A 22,493-nucleotide genomic window follows, 5' to 3' on the forward strand; every position below is an offset into this window, starting at 1 on the left:
GTCCCTTCAGCAGTTTGTTTGTTGCTCTGGGCTCCAGCATCTGCAGAGTCTCAGGGTGACTGACACGGACTGAAGCCCTGAGTGGGACCTGATGCAGGGTGTGTGGCCACTGATGTGTGCTGCTCTCTGGGCAGGTATGGAGAATTGAGGACAACGAGCTGGTTCCAGTGGACCCCAAGACCTACGGACAATTCTACGGGGGAGACTGCTACTTGGTGCTGTACACGTACATGAAAAGCAACAAGCCCGCGTACATCCTCTACATGTGGCAGGTGAGCATGACACATCGATAGCAGAAGCAACTTACTTCATTGTTCATGGAATGTGGCAACGCCAGCATTTACTGTCTAACCCTTATTGCCCCTGAACTGTGGAGGCAGTCCAGAACTGCAGCCTCTCTCGACCTCAGCATCATTGATGTAAACAGGAGCATGCGCACCGCCCCTTTTTCCTGAAGTCACTGACTAGCTCCTTTGTTTTGCTGACATTGAGGGAAAGGTTGTTGTCATGACACCACCTCACTAAGATCTCTATCTCCTTCCTGTGCTCCGACTCATCGCTGTTTGAGATACGGCTTACCACGGTGGTATCACCTGCAAACTTGTAGGTGGAGTTAGAGCAGAATCTGGCCACACAGTCATGGGTGTATAGGGAGTAGAGTAGAGGGCTGAGGACGCAGCCTTGTGGGGCACCAGTGTTGAGCATAATCGTGCCGGAGGTATTGCTGCCTATCCTCACTGATTACATTCTCTGCTGTCATGCCTGAAGCTTCTACACCCTGGAATGTTGAGTTTCCAGCTCTCCCCTTCTTTCAGTCACGTCGCTGTTCCAGGAACAATATCACAGTGACACATGCCCTCTGTAAAATGCATTAAATTAGACACCATCCAGTTTTGCATTCCTCCTGTGGGTTGTGTGAAGTCTATGTTTGCTCCACCTACTGGACTGACTTAGTCTTCTTTCTCTGTCTGACTGTACCTCCCCCTCAACTCCACTTTGGATCCCATTCCCCTGCCAGGTTAGCTTACAACCCACCCTCCCACTTAATAGAACAAGCAAACCTCTCACTCGTTCTCTTTCCCCTCCCTCGCACACACAACCTGCCCATCATCTCCCTCTGGTTCCCCGGTTCCCCACCTCCTTCCCTTTAGTCCATGGTCCACTGCCCTCTCCTAACAGATTCCCTCTTCCTCAGCCCTTTGCCCCTTCCACCCATCACCTCCCAGCTTCTGACGTCATTCCGATCCCCCTCCCCTCACCCACCTGCCTTCCCCCTCTCACCTCTCCCCTGCCCGCGTGTGCTCCTCCCCCTCCCCCTCCCCCTCCCCCCACCTTCTTATTCTGGCTTCTGCCCCCTTCCTCTCCAGTCCCGATGAAGGGTTTCGGCCCGGAACGTCGACTGTTTCTTTCCCCCCGTAGATGCTGCCTGACCCGCTGAGTTCCTCCAGCATTTCGTGTGTGTATCTCCCCGCAAGGACGTTTGACCCATTCCTGTTCAGGAGCAACCTGCCCAGCCAGTATAGGTACCACCTTTCCGAGAAATGGTCCCAGTGAGACTGCAGGCACTCTGGAGACACCAGAGACCAGTGGGAATCTGGAGCAACAGACAATCTGCTGGAGGAACTCAGTGGGTCGAGCAGCGTCTGTTGAGGCGAGAGGAATCGCTGACATTTCGGGGTTGAAACCCTGCCTCGGGACTGAGAGCAGGGTGGGGAGGCGGCCGGTATACAGAGGGGAAGGGGGAGCGGTGAGACGGGGGCACGAGGTGATTGGTGGACTGAGGAGGGGTGTAAGATGACGGACAGGTAGGGGAGGGGAGTGCGGTGGAGTTGGGAGACAGTGCCAGGTGGGTGATGGATGGAGGTGGAGAAAGAGGGGGGGAAAGAAATATATGGAGAGGCAGATGGTGCGAGGTGGGAGGGGGATGGTGAAGGTTAGAGACCAGCTGGAACACAGAAGGTTACCAGTGCTGGACTGACAAGTAAATGGGTTGAGAATGGGAGCCAGTCCACTAGTCACCTCGGACTCTTGCCTCACCACTTTCTACACTGGCCGCCTCGCCCCTCACCTCTCAGTCCCGGTCCCCAGCCTCGGGCTGTTCACTCTCCCCCCTGGAGAATCTGCAGCAGTTCACTGTGAAAACCTCCGTGCCTTTACCTCCTCCCTGACTGACGCCTAACCCTGATTCGAACAATGTTCCGAGGCCTTCACGAATAAAGTCAAAGCAGAGAGAGGTGGGAACACTCAGCAGGCCTGCAGAGAGAGAAACGGAATGAACGTTTCTGGTTGAAGACCCTTCGTCAGAATGTCCAGCAATCTTTCTCCTGTTACATCCCCTCCCACTGCCCTTTCACACAGTCAATTACAGATCACAGCAGCACACCACATTAAAAACCCCCCACTGCATCTCCACTGTGGTTATTCTGCTGATCAACAAACCCATCTCCCTCTGGTTACTGACCCCACTACTATTGGTATTGGAATTGGTTTATTACTGTAACTTGTACCGTGGTACAGTGAAAAACTTGTCTTGCGTACCGATCGTACAGGTCAATTCATTACACAGTGCATTGAGGTAGTACAGGGTAAAAACAATAACGGAATACAGAGTAAAGTGTCACAGCTACAGGGAAGTGCATTGCAGGTAGACAATAAGCTCAAACAAAGTAGATTGTGAGGTCAAGACTATCTCATCGTCTAAGGGAACCGTTCAATAGTCTTATCACCTTGGGATAGAAGCTGTCCTTGAGCCCGGTACTAATCGGGTTGAATAAGGTGTGTTGGCAAGTCACAGAGCCATACAGCACAGAAACCGGCTATTGGGCACCCATCTTGTATTAATTCCATCTTCCAGAACTTGGCCAGTAGCCTTCTATGCCTGGACGATTCTAGACATTCTTAAACACTGACTCACTGGAGACGGCAGATGCTGGGATCTGGAGCAACAAGCAAGATGCTGGAGGAACTCAGCGGGTCAGGCAGCGTCTGTGGAGGGAGAGGGCGGTCGACGTTTCTGGACTCCAGAATGAGCGGACTCGACCTGAGACGTCGGCTGTCCATTTCCCTCCACAGATGCTGCCTGACCCGCTGAGTTCCTCCAGCCTTTTGTTTGTTACGTCTTTAATGCTGTCAGTGACTCTGCTTCCACCACTCTGTCAGGCAGTGTGTTCCAGGTACTCACCATGCTCTGGGTGGAGAAGGTCCCCCTCAGATCTCCGCCCAGTTCGGTCAGTGATTGGGGTTCGATTCCCGTCGCTGTCTGTAAGGAGTTTGTACGTTCTCCCGCGTCTGCGTGGGTTTCCTCCGGGTGCTCTGGTTTCCTCCCACATTGCAAAGATGTACGGGTAGGTTAATTTGGGTTCAAAATGGGTGGCGTGGACTCGTTGGGCCGGAAGGGCCTGTTACCACGCTGTAAATAAAATTTAAATTTAAATCCCCTCTAAATCCCTTCCCCATTAACCTAAATTTATGTCCTCTAGTTTTATCTACCTCTGATATGGGGAAAAGTTTCCAGCGGAGTACCCTATCTATACCCCTCATAATTTTATATACTTCAATCATGTCCCCTCTTAACCTCCTCTGCACCAGGGAGAACAGACCCAGTCTCTCCTCATAACTGAAACGCTCCATCCCAGGCAAGACCCTGGTGAATCTCCTCTGCACCCTCTCCAGCGCCATCACATCTTTATATCATTCCCGCCACTGGGAATGCTTTGGAGTCATAGAGTCATACAGCACGGAAACAGATCCTTCGGCCCAACTGGTCCACGCTGACCAATATGTCCCATCCAAGCTAGTCCCACCTGGCCGCATTTGGCCCATGTCCCTCTAAACCTTTGCTATCCAGGCACCTGTCCAAGTGTCTTTTAAATGTTGTTAATGTAGGAGCAGGATAAAATGTCGGCACAACATTGTGGGCCGAAGGGCCTGTACTGTGCTGTAGCGTTCTATGTATCTGCCTCAACCACTTCCTCTGGCAGCTCGTTCCATATACTCACCCCCTGCATGAAGAAGTTGCCCCTGAGGTCCCTTTTAAATCTCTCCCCTCTCACCTTAAACCTGTGCCCTCTAGTACTTGATTCCCCAATCCTGGGAAAAAGACTGAGTGCATTCACCCTATCTATGCCCCTCATGATTTTATACACCTCTATGAGGTCACCCCTCAGTCTCCTACACTCCAAGGAAAATGTCTGAGACTGTTTAACCTCTGGTAGGACAGTAGGACAAACTCCAAGGTGGAATACAAGGTAAATGGCAGGATTCTGGACAGTGTGGAGGGATCTGGGGGTTCATATCCACACAGTTGCCACACAGGTGGATAAGGTAGTTAAGAAAGCTTATGGGATGTTAGCTTTCATAAGTCGTGGGATAGAGTTTAAGAGCCCTGAAGTAGTGATGCAGCTCTACAAAACTCAGGTTAGGCCACACTTGGAGTACTGTGTCCAGTTCTGGTCGCCTCATTATAGGAAGGATGTGGAGACGTTGGAAAGGGTGCAGAGGAGATTTACCAGGATGCTGCCTGGTTTGGAGAGTATGCATTATGAGGAGAGACTAAGGCTTTACTCTTTGGAGAGGAGGAGGATGAGGGGAGACGTGATAGAGGTATACAAAATATTAAGAGGAATAGAGTGGACAGCCAGCGCCTCTTTCCCAGGGCACCAATGCTGAATACAAGAGGGCATGGCTTTAAAGTATTGGGTGGGAAGTTCAAGGGAGATATCAGAGGAAGGTTTTTTACCCAGAGAGTGGTTGGGGCATGGAATGTGCTGCCTGGGGTGGTGGTGGAGGCTGATACGTTGGTCAAGTTCAAGAGATTGTTAGATAAGCATATGGAGGAATTTAAGATAGAGGGATATGTGGGAGGAAGGGGTTAGATAGTCTTAGGAGTGGTTTGAAGGTTGGCGCAACATTGTTGGCCGAAGGGCCTGTATTGTGCTGTATTGTTCTATGGTTCTATGGTTCTCCCCTTAACTCAGTCCCTCAAGTCCTGGCAACATCCTTGTAAATCATTTCTGCACTTTTTCCAGTTTAATAATGTCTTTCCTATAGCAGGGTGACCAGAACTGAACACAACACTCCAAGTGTGGCCTCACCAGCGTCCTGAACAAATGCACCATGACCTCCCAACTTTTGTACTCAGTGCCCTGACTGATAAAAGCTAGCGTGCCAAAAACCTTCTTCGCCACCCCGTCTACCTGTGCCCTCTAGTTCTTGAATCCCCAACCCTGGGAAGATGACTGAGTGCATTCACCCCTATCTACGCCCCTCATGATTTTATACACCTCTATAAGGTCACTTCTATGCCCCTCATGATATAATACACCTGTATAATATCACCCCTCGCTCTCCTAGGAATAAAGTTCTGGCCTGCCCAACCTCTCCCTATGAGACAAAGACTTCTTATGCCTTATTCTCTCAGAACTCCTTAGGATTTTGAACAGCTCTGTCCTGAGCCACCCCCCACTGCCTTCAGCTCTGTCCTGAGCCACCCCCCACTGCCTTTTGAGGAGCCAGCCCAACCCTCCCCACTAGCTCCACATCCCAGGGACTTCAAGGTATTTAGTACAGGAGTCAAGAAGTTATGATGTGTCTCTACAGAACTCTGGTTAGGCCACATTTAGAGGATTGCTTGCAATTCTGGTCACCTCACTATAGGAAGGATGTCGAGGCTTCAGAGGGCGCAGAGGAGGTTTACTAGGATGCTGCCTGGATTAGAGGGCATGTGCTATCAGGAGAGGCTGGACAAACTTGGGCTCTTTTCTCTGGAGCGGCAGAGGCTGAGGGGTGATCTGTTGGAAGTGTATAAAATTATGAGGGGCATAGATAGGGTAGACAAGCAATATCTTTTTCCCATTATTGAGCGATCCAATACCAGAGGGCATGCATTTAAGGTGAGAGGGGGTAGGTTCAGAACAGGCGTGAGGGGTAAGTTTTTTACTGAGAGAGTGGTGGATGCCTGGAATGCGTTGCCTGATAAGGTGGTGGAGGCAAATTCATTGGGGGCTTTTAAGAGGGGCTTGGATGGGCACATGAATGAGAGGAAAATGGAGGGATCTGGGCATTCTGTAGGTAGGAGGGATTAGCAATGTCAGCACAACATTTGTTCTGTGCTGTACTGTTCCATGTTCCTTGGCATCTGGATGTCGGGGGGAGTGGGGGTGGGTTGAAGGGAGCATGGGGTGCACTGACGCTGTCTGTCTTCGCTCGCTCAGGGTCTGCACGCCTCCCGCGACGAGATCGCTGCCTCAGCCTACCAGGCAGTGAACGTTGACAACCAGTACAATGGTGAGGTGGTGCAGGTCCGGGTGGCGATGGGCCACGAGCCACGTCACTTCCAGGCCATCTTCAAGGGGAAACTCATTGTCTTTGAGGTGAGCCCGTCCGTCGCTGGTCCCCGTCCACCTCGGTCCTGGAACCTCCCCCTAACCCCACACTCACCCCCGCACCCCAACTCCACCCACCCACCTCCCCACCACCCCACCCCACCCCACCACCCTAACCCCCACCCCATCACCCCACACCACCCCCCACCCCACCTCTGCACCATCCAGCCCCACCCCACCTCCCCACCACCCTACCCCCCATCCCACTTCCCCACCTCCCCACCCTGCCCACCACCCCACTTCCCCACCCAATCCACCACACCCCACCAACCCCCACCTCCCCAGCCCCCCCAACCATACCCGACCAACCTCCACCACCCCCACAACCCACCAGCCCATATCCACACACCCCCACCCCACCTCCCCACCCAGTGGGTGTTGGGGGGTGGGTACGGGATGTTGGGGGTGAGGAGTGGGTGTTGGGGGGATGGGGTGTTGGTGGGTGGGGAGTAGGTGTTGGAAGGGGTTTTGGGGGGTAGGGAGTGGGTGTTGGGGGTGGGGACAGGGTGTTGGGGAGGTGGTTTGTGAGTGTTGGGAGTGGGGAGTGGGTTTCGGGGGTTGGGGCTTGAGGATGGAGCAGGAGGGGCTCGGTGCTGGGGGTGGGGATCAGTGTTGGGGGAGGGGCTTGGTGTTGCGGGGTGGGTCTCGGTGCTAGGGGAGGGTGTCAGTGTTGGGGGAGGGTGTCAGTGTTGGGGGAGGGTGTCGGTATTGGGGGAAGGGGCTCGGTGTTGGGGTGGGGCTCGGTGTTAGGGGAGGGGCTCATGTGCTGTGCTCCAACTCACTCAGAGGACCCCGAATGTGCTCAGAACCATCCTCCCTCCCTCCCTCCCCTCTCCACCCAAACCCCCCTCCCTCCCCTTTCCTCCAAAACCTCCCTCCCTCCCCTCTACTCCAAAACCCCCCTCCCTCCCCTCTACTCCAAAACCTCCCCTCCACTCCAAAACCCCCCTCCCTCCCTCCCCTCTACCACCAAACCCCCATCCATCCCCTCACCCCCAAACCCTCCTACCCCCTCTCCCCTCTCCCCTCTCCCCCTCTTCTCCTCCCCCTTTCCTCTCCACCCTCCCCCCCTCTCCCCCCACTCCTGGGTATTGGGGCTGATATTGGGGGTGGAGAAGGTGGTGGAGATGGGGTGGGGAGGGGTGGAGGTGTGGGGAGGGGTGGAGGTGTGGGGAGGGGTGGAGGTGTGGGGAGGTGGGTGGAGGCAGTGTGGTTGGGGGATGGAATGGTGTTGGGAGGGGGGTGGAGATGGTGTGGGGAGGGGTGGAGGTGTGGGGAGGGGTGGAGGTGTGGGGAGGGGGATGGAGATGGGGTGGGGAGGGGTGGAGGTGTGGGGAGGGGTGGAGGTGTGGGGAGGGGGATGGAGATGGGGTGGGGAGGGGTGGAGGTGTGGGGAGGGGTGGAGGTGTGGGGAGGGGTGGAGGTGTGGGGAGGTGGGTGGAGGCGGTGTGGTTGGGGGATGGAATGGTGTTGGGAGGGGGGTGGAGATGGTGTGGGGAGGGGTGGAGGTGTGGGGAGGGGGATGGAGATGGGGTGGGGAGGGGTGGAGGTGTGGGGAGGGGTGGAGGTGTGGGGAGGGGTGGAGGTGTGGGGAGGTGGGTGGAGGCGGTGTGGTTGGGGGATGGAATGGTGTTGGGAGGGGGGTGGAGATGGTGTGGGGAGGGGTGGAGGTGTGGGGAGGGGGATGGAGATGGGGTGGGGAGGGGTGGAGGTGTGGGGAGGGGTGGAGGTGTGGGGAGGGGTTGGAGGTGTGGGGAGGTGGGTGGAGGCAGTGTGGTTGGGGGATGGAATGGTGTTGGGAGGGGGGTGGAGATGGTGTGGGGAGGGGGTTGGAGGGTGTGGGGAGGGGTGTGGAGACAGGGTGGGAGGGGGATGGAGATGGGGTTGGGTGGACAAGAGTTGGAGGACAGGGGTGGGTTCCCTCTCTGCCTTGACCCCCCCCCCCCCCCCTGAGCAGTAATCTATCCTGTTGCCACCACCCCCCCCCCCCCCCCCCCCCCCCGTGTACTGTAGGGTGGGACAGGCCGCGGTGGGAAGACCGAGGAGGGTCCCGTCAGACTCTTCCAGGTACGAGGCACCACGGAACTGAACACCAAGGCCACCGAGGTTCCTGCCCGCGCCACCTCCCTCAACTCCAATGACATCTTTGTGCTGAAGGCGGAACAGACCACCTACCTGTGGTGCGGCAAGGTGAGTTCACCTGGGCATGGCGGAGGGGGTGAGGCGGTGGGACCAAGGCTCCATGTTCGGTCAGGAGCAAGGGAACCAAGGGAGGCCGGCTGTGGAGCTGGGACTGAAGATCAGGAGTGATCTCCTTCAAGGCCCAGCCACCTCTTCCTTCCTAGCACAGCCACGTGTCACTCACGACTGGGTTTCTGACTGACATGATCAACTGAGAGCAAAACGATTACAGGTGTTAGGAGAAAGAGGGGCATAAGAACCAATCGGATTGCCCTTAGAATGGTCTGAGGTGTTAAGTGGCCTTCTTAACAGAGGTGAGGAGAAAGAGACCAGTGAATCTGTGGAATTCTCTGCCCAGGGAAGCAGCGGAGGCTACCTCATTAAATATATTTAATGCACAGTTGGATAGATTTTTGCATCACAGAGGAATTAAGGGTTATGGGGAAAGGCAGGTAGGTGGAGCTGAGTCCGCGACCAGATCAGCCACGATCTTATTGAATGGCGGAGCGGGCTCGACGGGCCTGATGGCCTCCTCCTGCTCCTATTTCTTATGTTCTTATGTTTTCCCCCAGGCTCCTGTGTCTCATTTCCAAATTATTCCACCAGATGAAGTCATAGAGTCATACAGCAGGGAAGCAGGACCTTCGGCCCAACTCTTCCATGCCGTCTGTGTTGCCCAGCGAGCTAGTCCCATCTGCCTGCGTTTGGCCCAAAGCCCTCGAAACCTCTCCTATCCATGTACTTATCTAGATGGCTCTTAAATGTTGCTAATGTGCCCGCCTCAACTCATTCCAAATACGCACCACCCTTTGTGTGAAGAAGCTGCCCCTGGTGTCCCTTTTAAATCTCTTGCCTCTGATCTTAAATCTATGCCCTCTTGTTTTTAGCACCCCCTCCCTGTGGAAAAGACTGTGCTTTCACCCTGTCTGTGCCCCTCATGATTATATACACGTCCATCAGGTCACCCCTCAATCTCCTACCTTCCGGGAATAAAGTCCTCGTCTCCGGAACCTCTCCTTGTAACTTAGGCCCCCAGGCCCAGGCTAATTGGGTTAGAGGAGAAGTATTGGCTTGGAGTCAGAGAGTCATACAGCATGGAAACAGTCCATTCGGCCCACCACATCTATGCTGACCATTGGGCATCTATCTGTATTAATCCCATCTCCCAGCACTTGGCCCATAGCTCTCTATGCCTGGGCACTTCAAGTGCTCATCTCAACTCCTGCCCCTACACCACCTCCATCCAGGGACCCAAACAGTCCTTTCAGGTGAGACAGAGATTCACCTGCACCTCCCTTCATATCATCCACTGCATTCGGTGCTCCAAGCGTGGCCTCCTCTACATTGGTGAGACCAAATGCAGACCAGGTGCCCGTTTCGCAGAACACCTGCGCTCCGTCCGTAACCGCGATCTGCATCTCCCCGTCGCCGGTCACTTCAACTTCCCCTCCCACACTATCACAGATATGTCAGTCCTCGGCCTCCTCCACTGCCAGGAGAATGCCAAGCACAAACTGAAGGAACAACACCTCATTTTCTGTCTGGGAAACTTGCAGCCTAACAGCATGAACATTGAATTCTCCCACTTTAAGTCATCCCCTCAATCACCCCCCACACCCACCCCAACCGTGCCTCTTCCCTTTCCCAGCCCATCTCTCTTTTTTTCCTCCTTCCCTTTGACCCATCCCCCGGTGGATCTGCTCTCCCCTCCTCCCCCTGGCACCTGCCCATCACTATCTCTTACCTGCATCTACCTATCACCACCCTGTGCCCACCCCGCCTCCCCTCTTTCGTCCACCTATCACTGCTCTGCTTTTCCCTCCTATATATCGGGCTTCCCCTTTTCCTATCTTCAGTCCTGAAGAAGGGTCCTGTCCCGAAACGTTGACCGCCTGCTTTTCTCCACGGACGCTGCCTGACCTGCTGAGTTCCTCCAGTATCGTCGTGTTTTTCATCTAGATTCCAGCATCTGCAGTCCTTGGTTTCTCTAGAGTTACCAATACCTCAATCATGTTCCCTCTTAACCTCCCCTGATCCAGGGAGAACAGACCCAGCCTACATAGAACTTAGAACATAGAACAGTAGAGCACAGAACAGACTCTTTGGCCCACAATGTTGTGCTGACATAGCTAATCCCTCCTACCTACAGAATGCCCATATACCTCTACCTTCCTCTCATTCATGTGCCCATCCAAGCCCCTCTTAAAAGCCCCCAATGAGTTTGCCTCCACTGCCCCATCAGGCAACGCACTCCAGGCATCCACCACTCTCTCAGTAAAAAACTTACCCCTCACGTCTGTTCTGAACCTACCCCCTCTCACCTTAAATGCATGCCCTCTGGTATTGGATCGCTCAATAATGGGAAAAAGATATTGCTTGTCCACCCTATCTATGCCCCTCATAATTTTATACACTTCCAACAGATCTCCCCTCAGCCTCTGCCACTCCAGAGAAAAGAGCCCAAGTTTGTCCAGCCTCTCCTGACAGCACATGCCCTCTAATCCAGGCAGCATCCTAGTAAACCTCCTCTGCGCCATCTCTGAAGCCTCGACATCCTTCCTATAGTGAGGTGACTAGAATTGCACGCAATCCTCTAAATGTGGCCTAACCAGAGTTCTATAGAGATGCATCATAACTGCTTGACTCCTGTACTCAATACCTTGATTAATGAAAGCAAGCATTCCATAAGCCTTCTTAACCACCCTGTCTACCTGTGTAGCCACCTTCAATGAGCCTCTCCAGTCTCTCCTCATAACTGAAACGCTCCACCCCAGGCATCATTCTGGCGAACCTCCCTTGCACCCTCTTCATGCCAATCACATCCTCCCTATAGTGATCGAAAACCCAGGGAAGCCTCCCATGATGTTTCAGTGGAGGTTGATGGGGATTTCCCCATCGCCCTCACTGGTACTTGACAGTCAGACGGGCTGAAGGGCCTTGTTTCTGTGCTGTAGGGCTCGATATCTCTCTGACGAAATGCAATATGACTCGAAGGCTCAAAGGGAGAATATGGACCGATGGCTCGGTCAAAGCTGTCGGTGTCAAGGAGTGTAACACGTAGGAGGGGGAGGTGGAGAGGATAATTATAGAATAGATTACAGCACAATACAGGCCCTTCAGCCCACAATGTTGTGCCAACCTTTAAACCTCGCCTAAGACTATCTAACCCCTTCCTCCCACATATCCCTCTATTTTAAATTCCTCCATATGCTTATCTAGTAATGTCTTGAATTTGACCAATGTACCTGCCTCCACCACCACCCCAGGCAGTGCATTCCATGCCCCAAACACTCTCTGGGTAAAAAACCTCCCTCTGATATCTCCCCTGAACTTCCCACCCATTACTTTAAAGCCATGCCCTCTTGTATTGAGCATTGGTGCCCTGGGAAAGAGGCGCTGGCTGTCTACTCTATTCCTCTTAATATTTTGTACACCTCTATCATGTCTCCTCTCATCCTCCTCCTCTCCAAAGAGTAAAGCCCTAGCTCCTTTAGTCTCTCCTCATAATGGATACTCTCTAAACCAGGCAGCATCCTGGTAAATCTCCTCTGAACCCTTTCCAACGCTTCCACATCTTATAATGAGGCGAACAGAACTGGACACAGTACTCCAAGTGTGGTCTAACCAGAGTTTTGCAGAGCAGAGTTCAGGGCGTTGTCTGCCAGGGGTGGAGTGATTAAAATCTTGGATGAGCCAAAATGTTGGAAGTTCGTCACTGGGCATTGTTATTGGTTTATTATTGTCACGTGTACTGAGATACAGTGAAGAGGTTTTGTTTGCATACCATCCAGACAGATCGAGGTGGTGAAAAGGAGACAGAATGTAGAATATCACGTTGAAGTTACAGAGGAAGTGCAGTGCAGGCAGACAAATAGAGTGCAAGGGCCACGATGAGGTAGATTGCCAGGTCAGGAGTTCGTCTTTTAGTCTATGAGAGGTCCATTCAAGTGTCATATATCAGTGGGATAGAAGCTGTACTTGAGCCTGGTGGTACGTCTTCTCGAGCTTTTGTATCTTCTGCCCGACGGGAGAGGGGAGAGGAGAAAATGTCCAAAGTGGGTGAGGTCTTTGATGATGGAGACACAAGAGAGGCGCAGGGATCTCGAGCAGCACACAATCTGCTGGAGGAACTCAGCGGGTCGGGCAGCATCTGTGGAGGGAGATGGACAGTCAACGTTTTGGGTCGAGATCCTTCATCAGGGCTTCTCGACCCGAAACGTCGACTGTCCATTTCCCTCCACAGATGCTGCCCGACCCACTGAGTCTCTCCAGCGTTTTGTGCGTTGGTCCTCGATTATGCCGGCTGCTTTCCCGAGGCAGCGGGAAGCGTAGACTGAGTCCACGGACGGGAGGCTGGTTTGCGCGATGGACTTTAAACTGAGGCGTTGTTGGGCGAGGATGGAGGGCACAGAGCTTGATGGGGGAGCAGAGAGTGGATCATTCACAGAGGTCTGGAGACGGGGCATCCAGTGTGACGAGGTGGCTCTTTCCTCCTCCCAGGGCTGCAGCGGTGACGAGCGTGAGATGGCAAAGACGGTGGCCAACAACCTGTCCAAACGGGAGAAGCAGACAATACTGGAGGGACAGGAGCCGCCGGAGTTCTGGGCTGTACTGGGGGGGAGAGCACCGTACGCCAGTGACAAACGGTGAGGTCGCTGTGGGCAGGGGAGGTGTGGGCGGGGGTGTGTGGGCGAGGGGGAGGTGTGGGTGGGGGCGGTGGGGTCACTGTTCAGCCTCACCACAAATAGACAGTAGCATCAGCCAAAGACAGACAGACAGACACACACACACACTCATACACACACACGCTCACACTGACACACTCACACACACAGTGACACACACACACACTAAGACACACACACATTGGCACACACACTGACACATTCACATTGACACACTGACACATGCATACACACTGACACACAAACACACTCACACATGCACACTGACACACACACACTGACACACTCAGACTGACACACTCACACACACTGACACACACAAACACATACACTGACACACTCACGCATTACACACTCACACACGCTAACACAAACACATTGACACACACACAGACACACTAACACACAGACACATGCACACAGACACACACTGACACACACGCTGACACACTCACACTGACACACTCACTGACACTGACACACACTGACACACACACTGACACACAAATGCACAAACACACACTGACACACAGACACACAAACAGTGACACACACTGACATAGACACACTGAGACACACACACTGACATACAGACACACACACACTGACGCTCACACAGAGAGACAATGACACACACACTGACACACACACAGTAACACACACACAGACACAGACACACACACATTGGCATACACACTGGCACATACACACACATTGACACACACACACTGACACACACAAACACACACATTGACACACACACTGACATACACAGACTGACACACACACAGACACACACACATTGACATAAACACTGACACACACACACACACACACACACACACACACACACACACACACACACACACACCACACAGAGGTGTGGGAAATGGCAGAGATATGGGTTCAAGCTCTCTCTGGCACAGGAACAGGCCCTTCGGCCCACCATGTCTGTGCCGAACACGATGCCAAATTAAACTAAATCTCTTCTGCCTGCACGTGATCCACATCCCTCCGTTCCCTGCACATTCATGTGTCTGTCTAACAGTCTCTAGAACACCACCTCCACCATCACCCGCGGCAGCCTGTTCCAGGCACCCACCTCTCTCTGTGTAAAAAAAAACTTGCCCCACTTATCTCCTCTAAATCCCCCCACCCACCTTAAAGCTACGTCCTCTAGTATTTGAAATTTATACCCTGGGAGAGATTCAGTCTCCCCTATCCATGCCTCATAATTTTCTGAACTTGTATCAGGTCTCCCCTCAGCCTCTGACGCTCCAGAGAAAACAACCCAGGTTTGTTCAACCTCTCCATATAGTTAAGACTCTCTAATCCAGGCAGCATCCTGATGAACCTCTTCTGCACCCTCTCCAAAGCCTCCACATCCTTCCTGTAATGGGGCAACCAGAACTGCACACAAAGGTGGCCTGACAAAAGTTTTATACAGCTGCAACTTGATTTCCTGACTCTTGTGCTCTACGCCCCTAGCGATGAAGGCAAGCATGCCGTACGCCTTCTTTACCACCCGATCTATTTGTGTTACCACTTTCAGGGACCTATGGACTTGGACCCCAAGATCTCTCTGTACATCAGTGCTGCTAAGGGTCCTGCCATCTGTCATCCCCCAGGATATTATATTTTCCTGTAAGCTAGCCCCTCACCCATCATTATTCTAAACTCAAGATACAAAAGACTGCAGATGCTGGAATCTGGAGCAAAAATCTGCTGGTGGAACTCAGTGGGTCAGGCAGCATCTGTGGAGGCAAAGGAATAGTCGATGTTTTGGGTCAAGACCTGTTTTAAGACTTGGATACCTTAAATTTTGCCTCCAAGTTACTAATGTAAACCATAAATATGAAGGCCAAGACCTGATTTTTGTGATGCTTCACTAGTTACGTCCTTCCAACCTGAAAAAGACCCATTTATTCCAACTCTCTGTTTTCGTGTGATAACCAGCTTTCAATCCATGCTAACACATCTCCTCCAAGAGCTCTTAACCTGTCAATCAGCCCCTTATGTGGCACCTTACCAAATGCCTTTTGAAAGTCCAAATGCACATCTACAAGCTCCCCTCTACTTATTACATCCTACATTGGTAAATTGGTTTATTGTTGTCACACGTACCGAGGTGCAGTGAAAAACTTTGTTTTGCATGTCATCCATACAGATCATTTCATCACAACAGGGCATTGAGGTAGTACAAGGGAAAACAATAACAGAATGTTATAAAGTGTTACAGTTACAGAGAAAGTGCAGTGCAGGCAGACAATAAGGTGCCAGGTCATAACGAGATCAATTGTGAGGTCAAGGGTCCATCCTTATCGTACTAGGGACCGTTCAATAGTCTTATAACAGCGGGATAGAAGCTGTCCTTGAGCCTGGTGTTACGTGCTTTCAGGCTAAGCAAATTTGTCAGACATTATTTGCCTTTTGTTGACTTGGTGTGATTATATTGGCTTTCCTAAATGATTAACTATTTCTTCTTTGATTATTGACTCCAGCATCCTGCCAACAATAGATGTTAAACCAACTGGCCCATAGTTTCATACTTTCCATTTTCCTCCCAACAAGGGAGTCACTTTTGCCGTTTTCCAATCCGCTGGAACCTCCCGGAGTTCGGTGAGCTTTGAAAACTTCAGCCAATGGACCCACTCTCTGCAGCTACTTCTTTTAAAATCCATGGGTGCAGGCTATCTGGACCTGGTGATTTGTCTGTCTCTAATCCTGTGAATAATTCGAATACCTTTTCCCTTGTGATTAGGATATTTAGAAGCTCGTTCAGGCTATTTCAAACTAGTCCGCCTGTTATCAGTGGGCGTTTTGCATTCTCTCTCTACCCCACCCTCCCTCTCTCTCCCCTACACGTTCTCTCCTCGATTCTCTCTTTCTCCCACTTTCTCTGTCCAGCCATTCTTCCTCACATCCTCTCTCTCTCCCCCCTCTCCCCCCTCCCCACCTCTCTCCCCTCTCCCCCTCCCCACCTCTCTCCCCTCTCCCCTCCCCACCTCTCTCCCCTCTCCCCCTCCCCACCTCTCTCCCCCTCCCCACCTCTACCCCCACCCCACCTCACCTCTCTACCCCCCTCCCCCTCCACCTCTCTTTCTCTTTCCCCCCACACTTCCCCTCTCACCCCTCTCTCCCCCACACTCTCTCACCCTCCCTCTGCCCCCAAAATCTCTACCCACGCTCTTCCCCCCTCTCCCCCCTCCCCACTCTCTCTCCCCCTCTCTCTCCCCCTCTCTCTCCCCCTCTCTCTCCCCCCTCTCTCCCCCTCTCTCTCTCCCCCTCTCTCTATCCCCCCTCTCTATCCCCCCCCCCCACTCTCTCTGTCACCTCTACCCTACGCCGGCCATTTCTGCCCCCCACCCAAATCCCTGTTGGTGACCCTTTGACTCCGTGTGCTCTCCAGGTTCCAGGAAGAGGAAGCTGAATATGACCCAAGGCTCTTTGAGTGCTCCAACCAGACGGGAAGATTCATCATGACGGAGATTTACGACTTCACACAGGAGGATCTGGATGAAGACGATGTCATGTTGCTGGACACATGGGAGGAGGTGAGAACACCACCGTTCCTGAGCAGGACCTCTGTCGATTGGCCTGTCTTGTGTGGGACCTCAGATGATTGGCTTACTCTGAGCAGGACTTCGGCTGATTGGTCTTCCCTGTGCAGAGCCTCAGTCAATTGGCTACCCTGAGCAGGACCTCTGCCAATTAGCTTGCCGCGTGTGAGACCTCAGCCGATTGGCTTGTCCTGAGCAGTACCTCAGTTCAGGCACAGGTCATGGGCTTCATTTTTGCTGCTTCCAGTATTGTTTCTATGTGCAGTTCTGACAGCCGTATTATTGGATGAAAGAGAGGGTGCAGAAAAGATGTTGCCGGGACCGGAGGGCTTGAGTTGTAAGGAGAAACTGGATAGGCTGGGACTGTTTTCCCTGGAGCGAAGGAGGCTGAGGGGTGAACTTACAGAGGTTTATAAAATCACGAGGGGCACAGATAAAGTGAATGTTCACAGTCTTTTCCCAAGGGTAGGGGGAGTCTAAAACTAGAGGGCAGAGGCTTAAGGTGAGAGGGGAGATATTTAAAGGGGTCCTGAGGGGCAGGTTTCTCGCACAGAGGATGGTGGGTATATGGAACGAGCTGCCAGAGGGAGTTTTAGGGATAGGTACAATAACAACATTTAAAAGACATTTGGATAGGAAAGGTTTCGAGGGATATGAACCAAATGCAGGCAAATTGGTATTGGTATTGGTTTATTATTGTCACTTGTACCAAGGTACAGTGAAAAACTTGTCTTGCATACTGATCGTACAGATCAATTCATTACACAGTGCAGTTACATTGAGTTAGTACAGAGTGCATTGAGGTAGTACAGGTAAAAACAATAACAGTACAGAGTAAAGTGTCACAGCTACAGAGAAACTGCAGTGCAATAAGGTGCAAGGTCACAACAAGGTAGATCGTGAGGTCATAGTCCATCTCATTGTATAAGGGAATCGTTCAATAGTCTTATCACAGTGGGGTAGAAGCTGTCCTTAAGCCTGGTGGTACGTGCCCTCAGGCTCCTGTATCTTCTACCTGATGGAAGAGGGGAGAAGAGAGAATGACTCGGGTGGGTGGGGTCTTTGATTATGCTGGCTGCTTCTCCAAGATAGCGAGAGGTAAAGACAGAGTCCAAAGATGGGAGGCTGGTGTCCGTGATGCGCTGGGCTGTGTCCACAACTCTCTGCAGTTTCTTGTGGTCCTGGACAGAGCAGTTGCCGTACCAAGCTGTGATGCATCCAGATTGGATGCTTTCTATGGTGCATCGATAAAAGTTGGTGAGAGTCAAAGAGGACAAGTTTGGCTCATATCCCTCTAATCCTTTCCTTTCTGATCGCCCCATTAAAGGAAGGATGTAGAGGCTTTGGAGAAGGTGCAGAAGAGGTTCACCAGGATGCCGTCCAGATTAGAGGGCATGTGCTGTAGGGAGAGGTTGTTTTCTCTGGAGTGGCAGAGGCTGAGGAAAGACCTGATAGAAGTTTGTAAAGTTATGGGAGGCACTGAGTAGACAGCCGGTATCTTTTCCGCAGGGTCTAATACCAGAGGGCAGGCATTTAAGGTGAGAGGGGGTAAATTCAAAGGAGATGTGTGGGGCAAGTTTATTTACACCGAGAGCGGTCGGTGCCTGGACTTAGTGGTGGAGGCAGATACAATAGGGGCATTTAAGAGGCTCTTAGATAGGCACACAAATGTGCGGAGAATGGAGGGGTATGGACATTGTGTTGGCAGAAGGGACTAGTGTAATTAGGCCTCATTAGCCTGATTAGTTCAGCATAGCATCGTGGGCCAAAGGGTCTGTTCCGGTGCTGTACTGTTCTATGTTCTATGTTCTAACAATGTATGTCCAAATGCCTTTTAGCGTTGTTATTGTACCTGCCTGAACCATTTTTTCTGGCAGCTTGCTCCATTTACGCACCACCTTCTGTGTAAAAATAAATAACGTTGCCCCTCGAGTTCCGATTAAATCTTTCCCTTCTCACCTCATGTCTATGCTCTCTAGTTATTAGTTCCCCTTCCCTGGGAGAACGACTATCTATGCCCCTCGTGATTTTATACACCTCTATAAGGTCACCCCTCAGTCTCCTGTACTCTAAGGAGTAAAGTCCTAGCCTGTCTGACCTCTCCCTGTAACTCGGATGTTTTGGTTTGCAGGTGTTTCTGTGGATAGGCCGGTCAGCCAATGACTACGAGAAACAGGAGTCCATTGCCTCGGCTAAGGATTACCTGCAGACACACCCATCAGGACGGGACTTGGACACACCGATCGTCCAGGTGAAGCAAGGCTCAGAGCCCCTGACCTTCACCGGCTGGTTCAATGCCTGGGACTCACACAAGTGGACCGTAAGTTGGGGCAATTCCAATGGAGAGTTTCCTGACCTCAGACTTTGAATACCAGGGCTTTTGACCAATTCATGAAGCACAGGCCCTCCCTGGGTCACGTATGACCTGACTTGAGAGAAACCCAAATTTATGCAAATTCTCCCATACATTTTTAAAGCATTTTTTAAGCTAGTAATAATACTAATAAGATATCTTTATTAGTCACATGTACATCGAAACACACAGTGAAATACATCTTTTTGCGTAGAGTGTGCTGGGGGCAGCCCGCAAGTGTCTCCACGCTTCCGGCGCCAACGTAGCACGCCCACAACTTCCTAACCCGTACAGTTCTGGAATGTGGGAGGATACCAGAACACCTGGAGGAAACCCACGCAGACACCGGGCGAACGTACAAACTCCTTACAGACAGCGGCCGGAATTGAACCCGGGTCACTGGCGCTGTAATGGTGTTATGCTAACTGCTACACTACCGTGCCTGCCCTTAATGAAGCAAGTGGGACTGGCGTACAACTGCTCTTGGGACAGTGCTCGGGGACAGAATGCTTGTGTAACCCGACGACTGCCTGTCCCCTTGCCTGTCAACAGTGTCACAGAATCACATGACATACAGAACAAGGCTGTTTGGAGCCAGCTCTACATAACAGCAATTCAGCCAGTCACCATCCCATCCCTAACCATCTCCCTCAGGACCTGCAAACACTCCCCATACACCTCCAGCTCCGCTTGACACAACAGTTGAATCCACTTCCAGCACTACCCCCGGCAGTAAACTCCAGACCCTCCCACTCATTGTGGAAAGAATTGTTTCCTCCTTGCATTGTCTGTTCTTAACAGGTCCCAACTTAGAATCAGCTGTGAATTTTTCCCCAGGGGAGCTCGGGGGTACTTACCTCTCCAGTTGTGGGCACAGCCGAGTCCATCACGGAAACCAGCCTCCCCTCCATGGACTCTGTCTACACTTCCCGCTGCCTCAGGAAAGCAGCCAGCATAATCAAAGACCCCTCCCACCTCGGACATTCTCTCTTCTCCCCTTGCCCATTGGGCAGAAGATACAAAAGCACATACCACCAGGCTCAAGGACAGCTTCTCTCCCACTGTTCAAAGACTCTTGAACGGACCTTTTGTACGATAAGATGGACTCTTGATCTCCCAATCTACCTCGTTGTGGCCCTTGCACCTTATTGTCTACCTGCACTGCACTTTCTCTGTAACTGCAACACTATATTCTACATTCTGTTTTGTTTTCCTTTTGTACTGCCTCGATGTACTTATCAGTGGAATGATCTGTCTGAATGGCGTGCAAACAAAAGCTTTTCACTGTGTCTTGGTACATGTGACATTAATTAACCAACTCCAATTACCTTAAGGCACCAACCCATGGTCACAAAAAGCCACAATGTACAACCTGCTGGAGGAACTCAGTGGGCCGAGCAGCATCTGTGGGGTGGAAAGGAATTGTTGACGTTTTGGGTCGAGGATGCAGGGTTTTAGCATTGGCAATCTTCTGCATCTCCACAAAAGGCCAATCAGCCCATTGTGCCAATGCAGGCTCCTTGGGAGAACTCTCCAACCAGTCCATTTGCTCTTTCCCAATAGTCCTGTAAAAAAACCTTTGTGTCTTTCTCCAGCTCCCCTTTGGGAGCTCCTGATCTTTCACACCACTCTTTCAGGCAACATGTCCCAGATCACAACAGCTCAGTGCATAAAAACTTTGTCTCATCTCTCCCCCGCCTCTGTTGCTTTACCTGGGCCAGATCTGTTCTCATCCCTTCTGGTCCCTATCCTTTCCTATGTTGTTCTGAAACTTATGATCGCTATTTGCTAGATGTTCCCCACCCCCTGGTACCTCTCTACTTCATAGAGTAATACAGCACTGAAGCAGGCCCTTTGGCCCATTTTGTCCATGCTAACCATGATGCCTATTTGCATTAATCTCGTTTGCCTTCATGAGGCCATATCCCTCCACCACCTTCCCATCCCAGTAGGAGATGGGTGGGATTTTTAATGAATATTCCTCTTTGGTGTTTACTGAGATAAGGGAAACTGGTGATGTTTTGGAGGTCATTCCTATCACCAGGGAGAAGGTATTTGCAGTCTTACAGCACATTAAGGTGGATAAATCCCCATGGCTTGACCGAGTGCATCCTCGGACTTTGTGGGAGGCTGGAGAAGAAATTGCGGAGGTCCTTGCTGAGATATTTGCTTCATCGTTAGCCACTGGTGAAGTTCCTGAAGACTGGAAGGTGGCTAATGTTGATCCGTTGTTTAAGAAGGGGAGCAAGGACAAGCCAGGGAACTACAGGCCGGTCAGCCTGACGTCAGTAGTGGGGAAGTTACCAGAGGGAATTCTGAGGGACAGGGTCTACCAGCATTTGGATAGACAGGGTCTGATCAGGAGGAGTCAGCATGCCTTTGTGCATGGGAAGTCGTGCTTGACGAACCTTTTAGAGTATTTTGAAGAGGTAACCAAGAAAGTAGCTAAGGGTAGGGCAGTGGATGTTGTCTATTGTTGCCACATGGCAGGCTGGTCTGGAAGGTTGGGTCCCATGGGATGCAGGGAGAGCTAGGTAGGTGGATTCAGAATTGGCTCAGAGGTAGGAAGCAGAGGGGGGTGGTTGAAGGCTGTTTCTCGGAATGGAGGCCAGTGACCAGTGGTGTGCCGCAGGGGTCGGTGTCGGGACCCTTGTTATTCGTTATTTATATAAATGATTTGGATGTGAATGCACGAGGCTGGATCAGTTAGTTTGCAGATGACACGAAATTAGAAGATGTCATTGATAATGAAGAAGGTTGTCGTAGGTCACAGGGGGATTTTGATCAGTTTGGGAAGTGGGTCGAGAAGCGGCAGATGGATCTCAATACAGACAAGTGTGAGGTGATGCATTTTGGAAAGTCAAACCAGCGTAGGACTTGTACTATGAACAGTAGGACAATAGGGAATGTAAGGGAACAGGGGGACCTAGGAGTACAAGTGTCCTCCTCCAGATGTGGACCCAGGGAGTGGGTGATATCTGGAACGCGCTGCCGGCGGACGTGGTGGAGTCGGATCCAACCTCCACGTTTAAGAGACATCCAGACAGGCAAGGAATAGATGGATACCGACCTAGTGCAGGCAAATGGGATTAGTGTAGATGGTCAAACAGGCCAGCATGGACGTGATGGGCGGAAGGGCCTGTTCCTTGGCACCAACACCAAGCATCTCATCCTGGAGCCAACTCAACCCTGACTTCGCACCCAAGACCCAAGAACCCCTCCAACAAGCCTGGTGTAACCCATCAGCTAAATGTAGGGGGGGGGGGAAGATGGGGGTGGGGGGAAGATGGGGGTGGGGGGAGGGTGTTGAGAGACGGGAGGGCCCGGTGTG

At 51.9% G+C, this 22,493-nt stretch overlaps 1 protein-coding gene across 2 annotated transcripts in view; it reads left to right on the forward strand.

The window, feature by feature from the left end:
• vill (villin-like) overlaps positions 1 to 22,493 on the forward strand; it is an 81,553-nt gene that overhangs the window by 50,870 nt on the left and 8,190 nt on the right. For both annotated transcript variants that reach the window (XM_052015392.1, XM_052015393.1), the window contains exons 12-17: positions 135 to 272; positions 6,213 to 6,371; positions 8,397 to 8,573; positions 13,065 to 13,210; positions 16,659 to 16,803; positions 18,941 to 19,129. In XM_052015392.1, the coding sequence (XP_051871352.1) occupies positions 135 to 272; positions 6,213 to 6,371; positions 8,397 to 8,573; positions 13,065 to 13,210; positions 16,659 to 16,803; positions 18,941 to 19,129 (954 nt within the window). The remainder of the gene's footprint in view (positions 1 to 134; positions 273 to 6,212; positions 6,372 to 8,396; positions 8,574 to 13,064; positions 13,211 to 16,658; positions 16,804 to 18,940; positions 19,130 to 22,493) is intronic.

This window comes from Pristis pectinata, chromosome 5 (assembly GCF_009764475.1).
Source record: "Pristis pectinata isolate sPriPec2 chromosome 5, sPriPec2.1.pri, whole genome shotgun sequence".
Classification (NCBI taxonomy): domain Eukaryota; kingdom Metazoa; phylum Chordata; class Chondrichthyes; order Rhinopristiformes; family Pristidae; genus Pristis; species Pristis pectinata.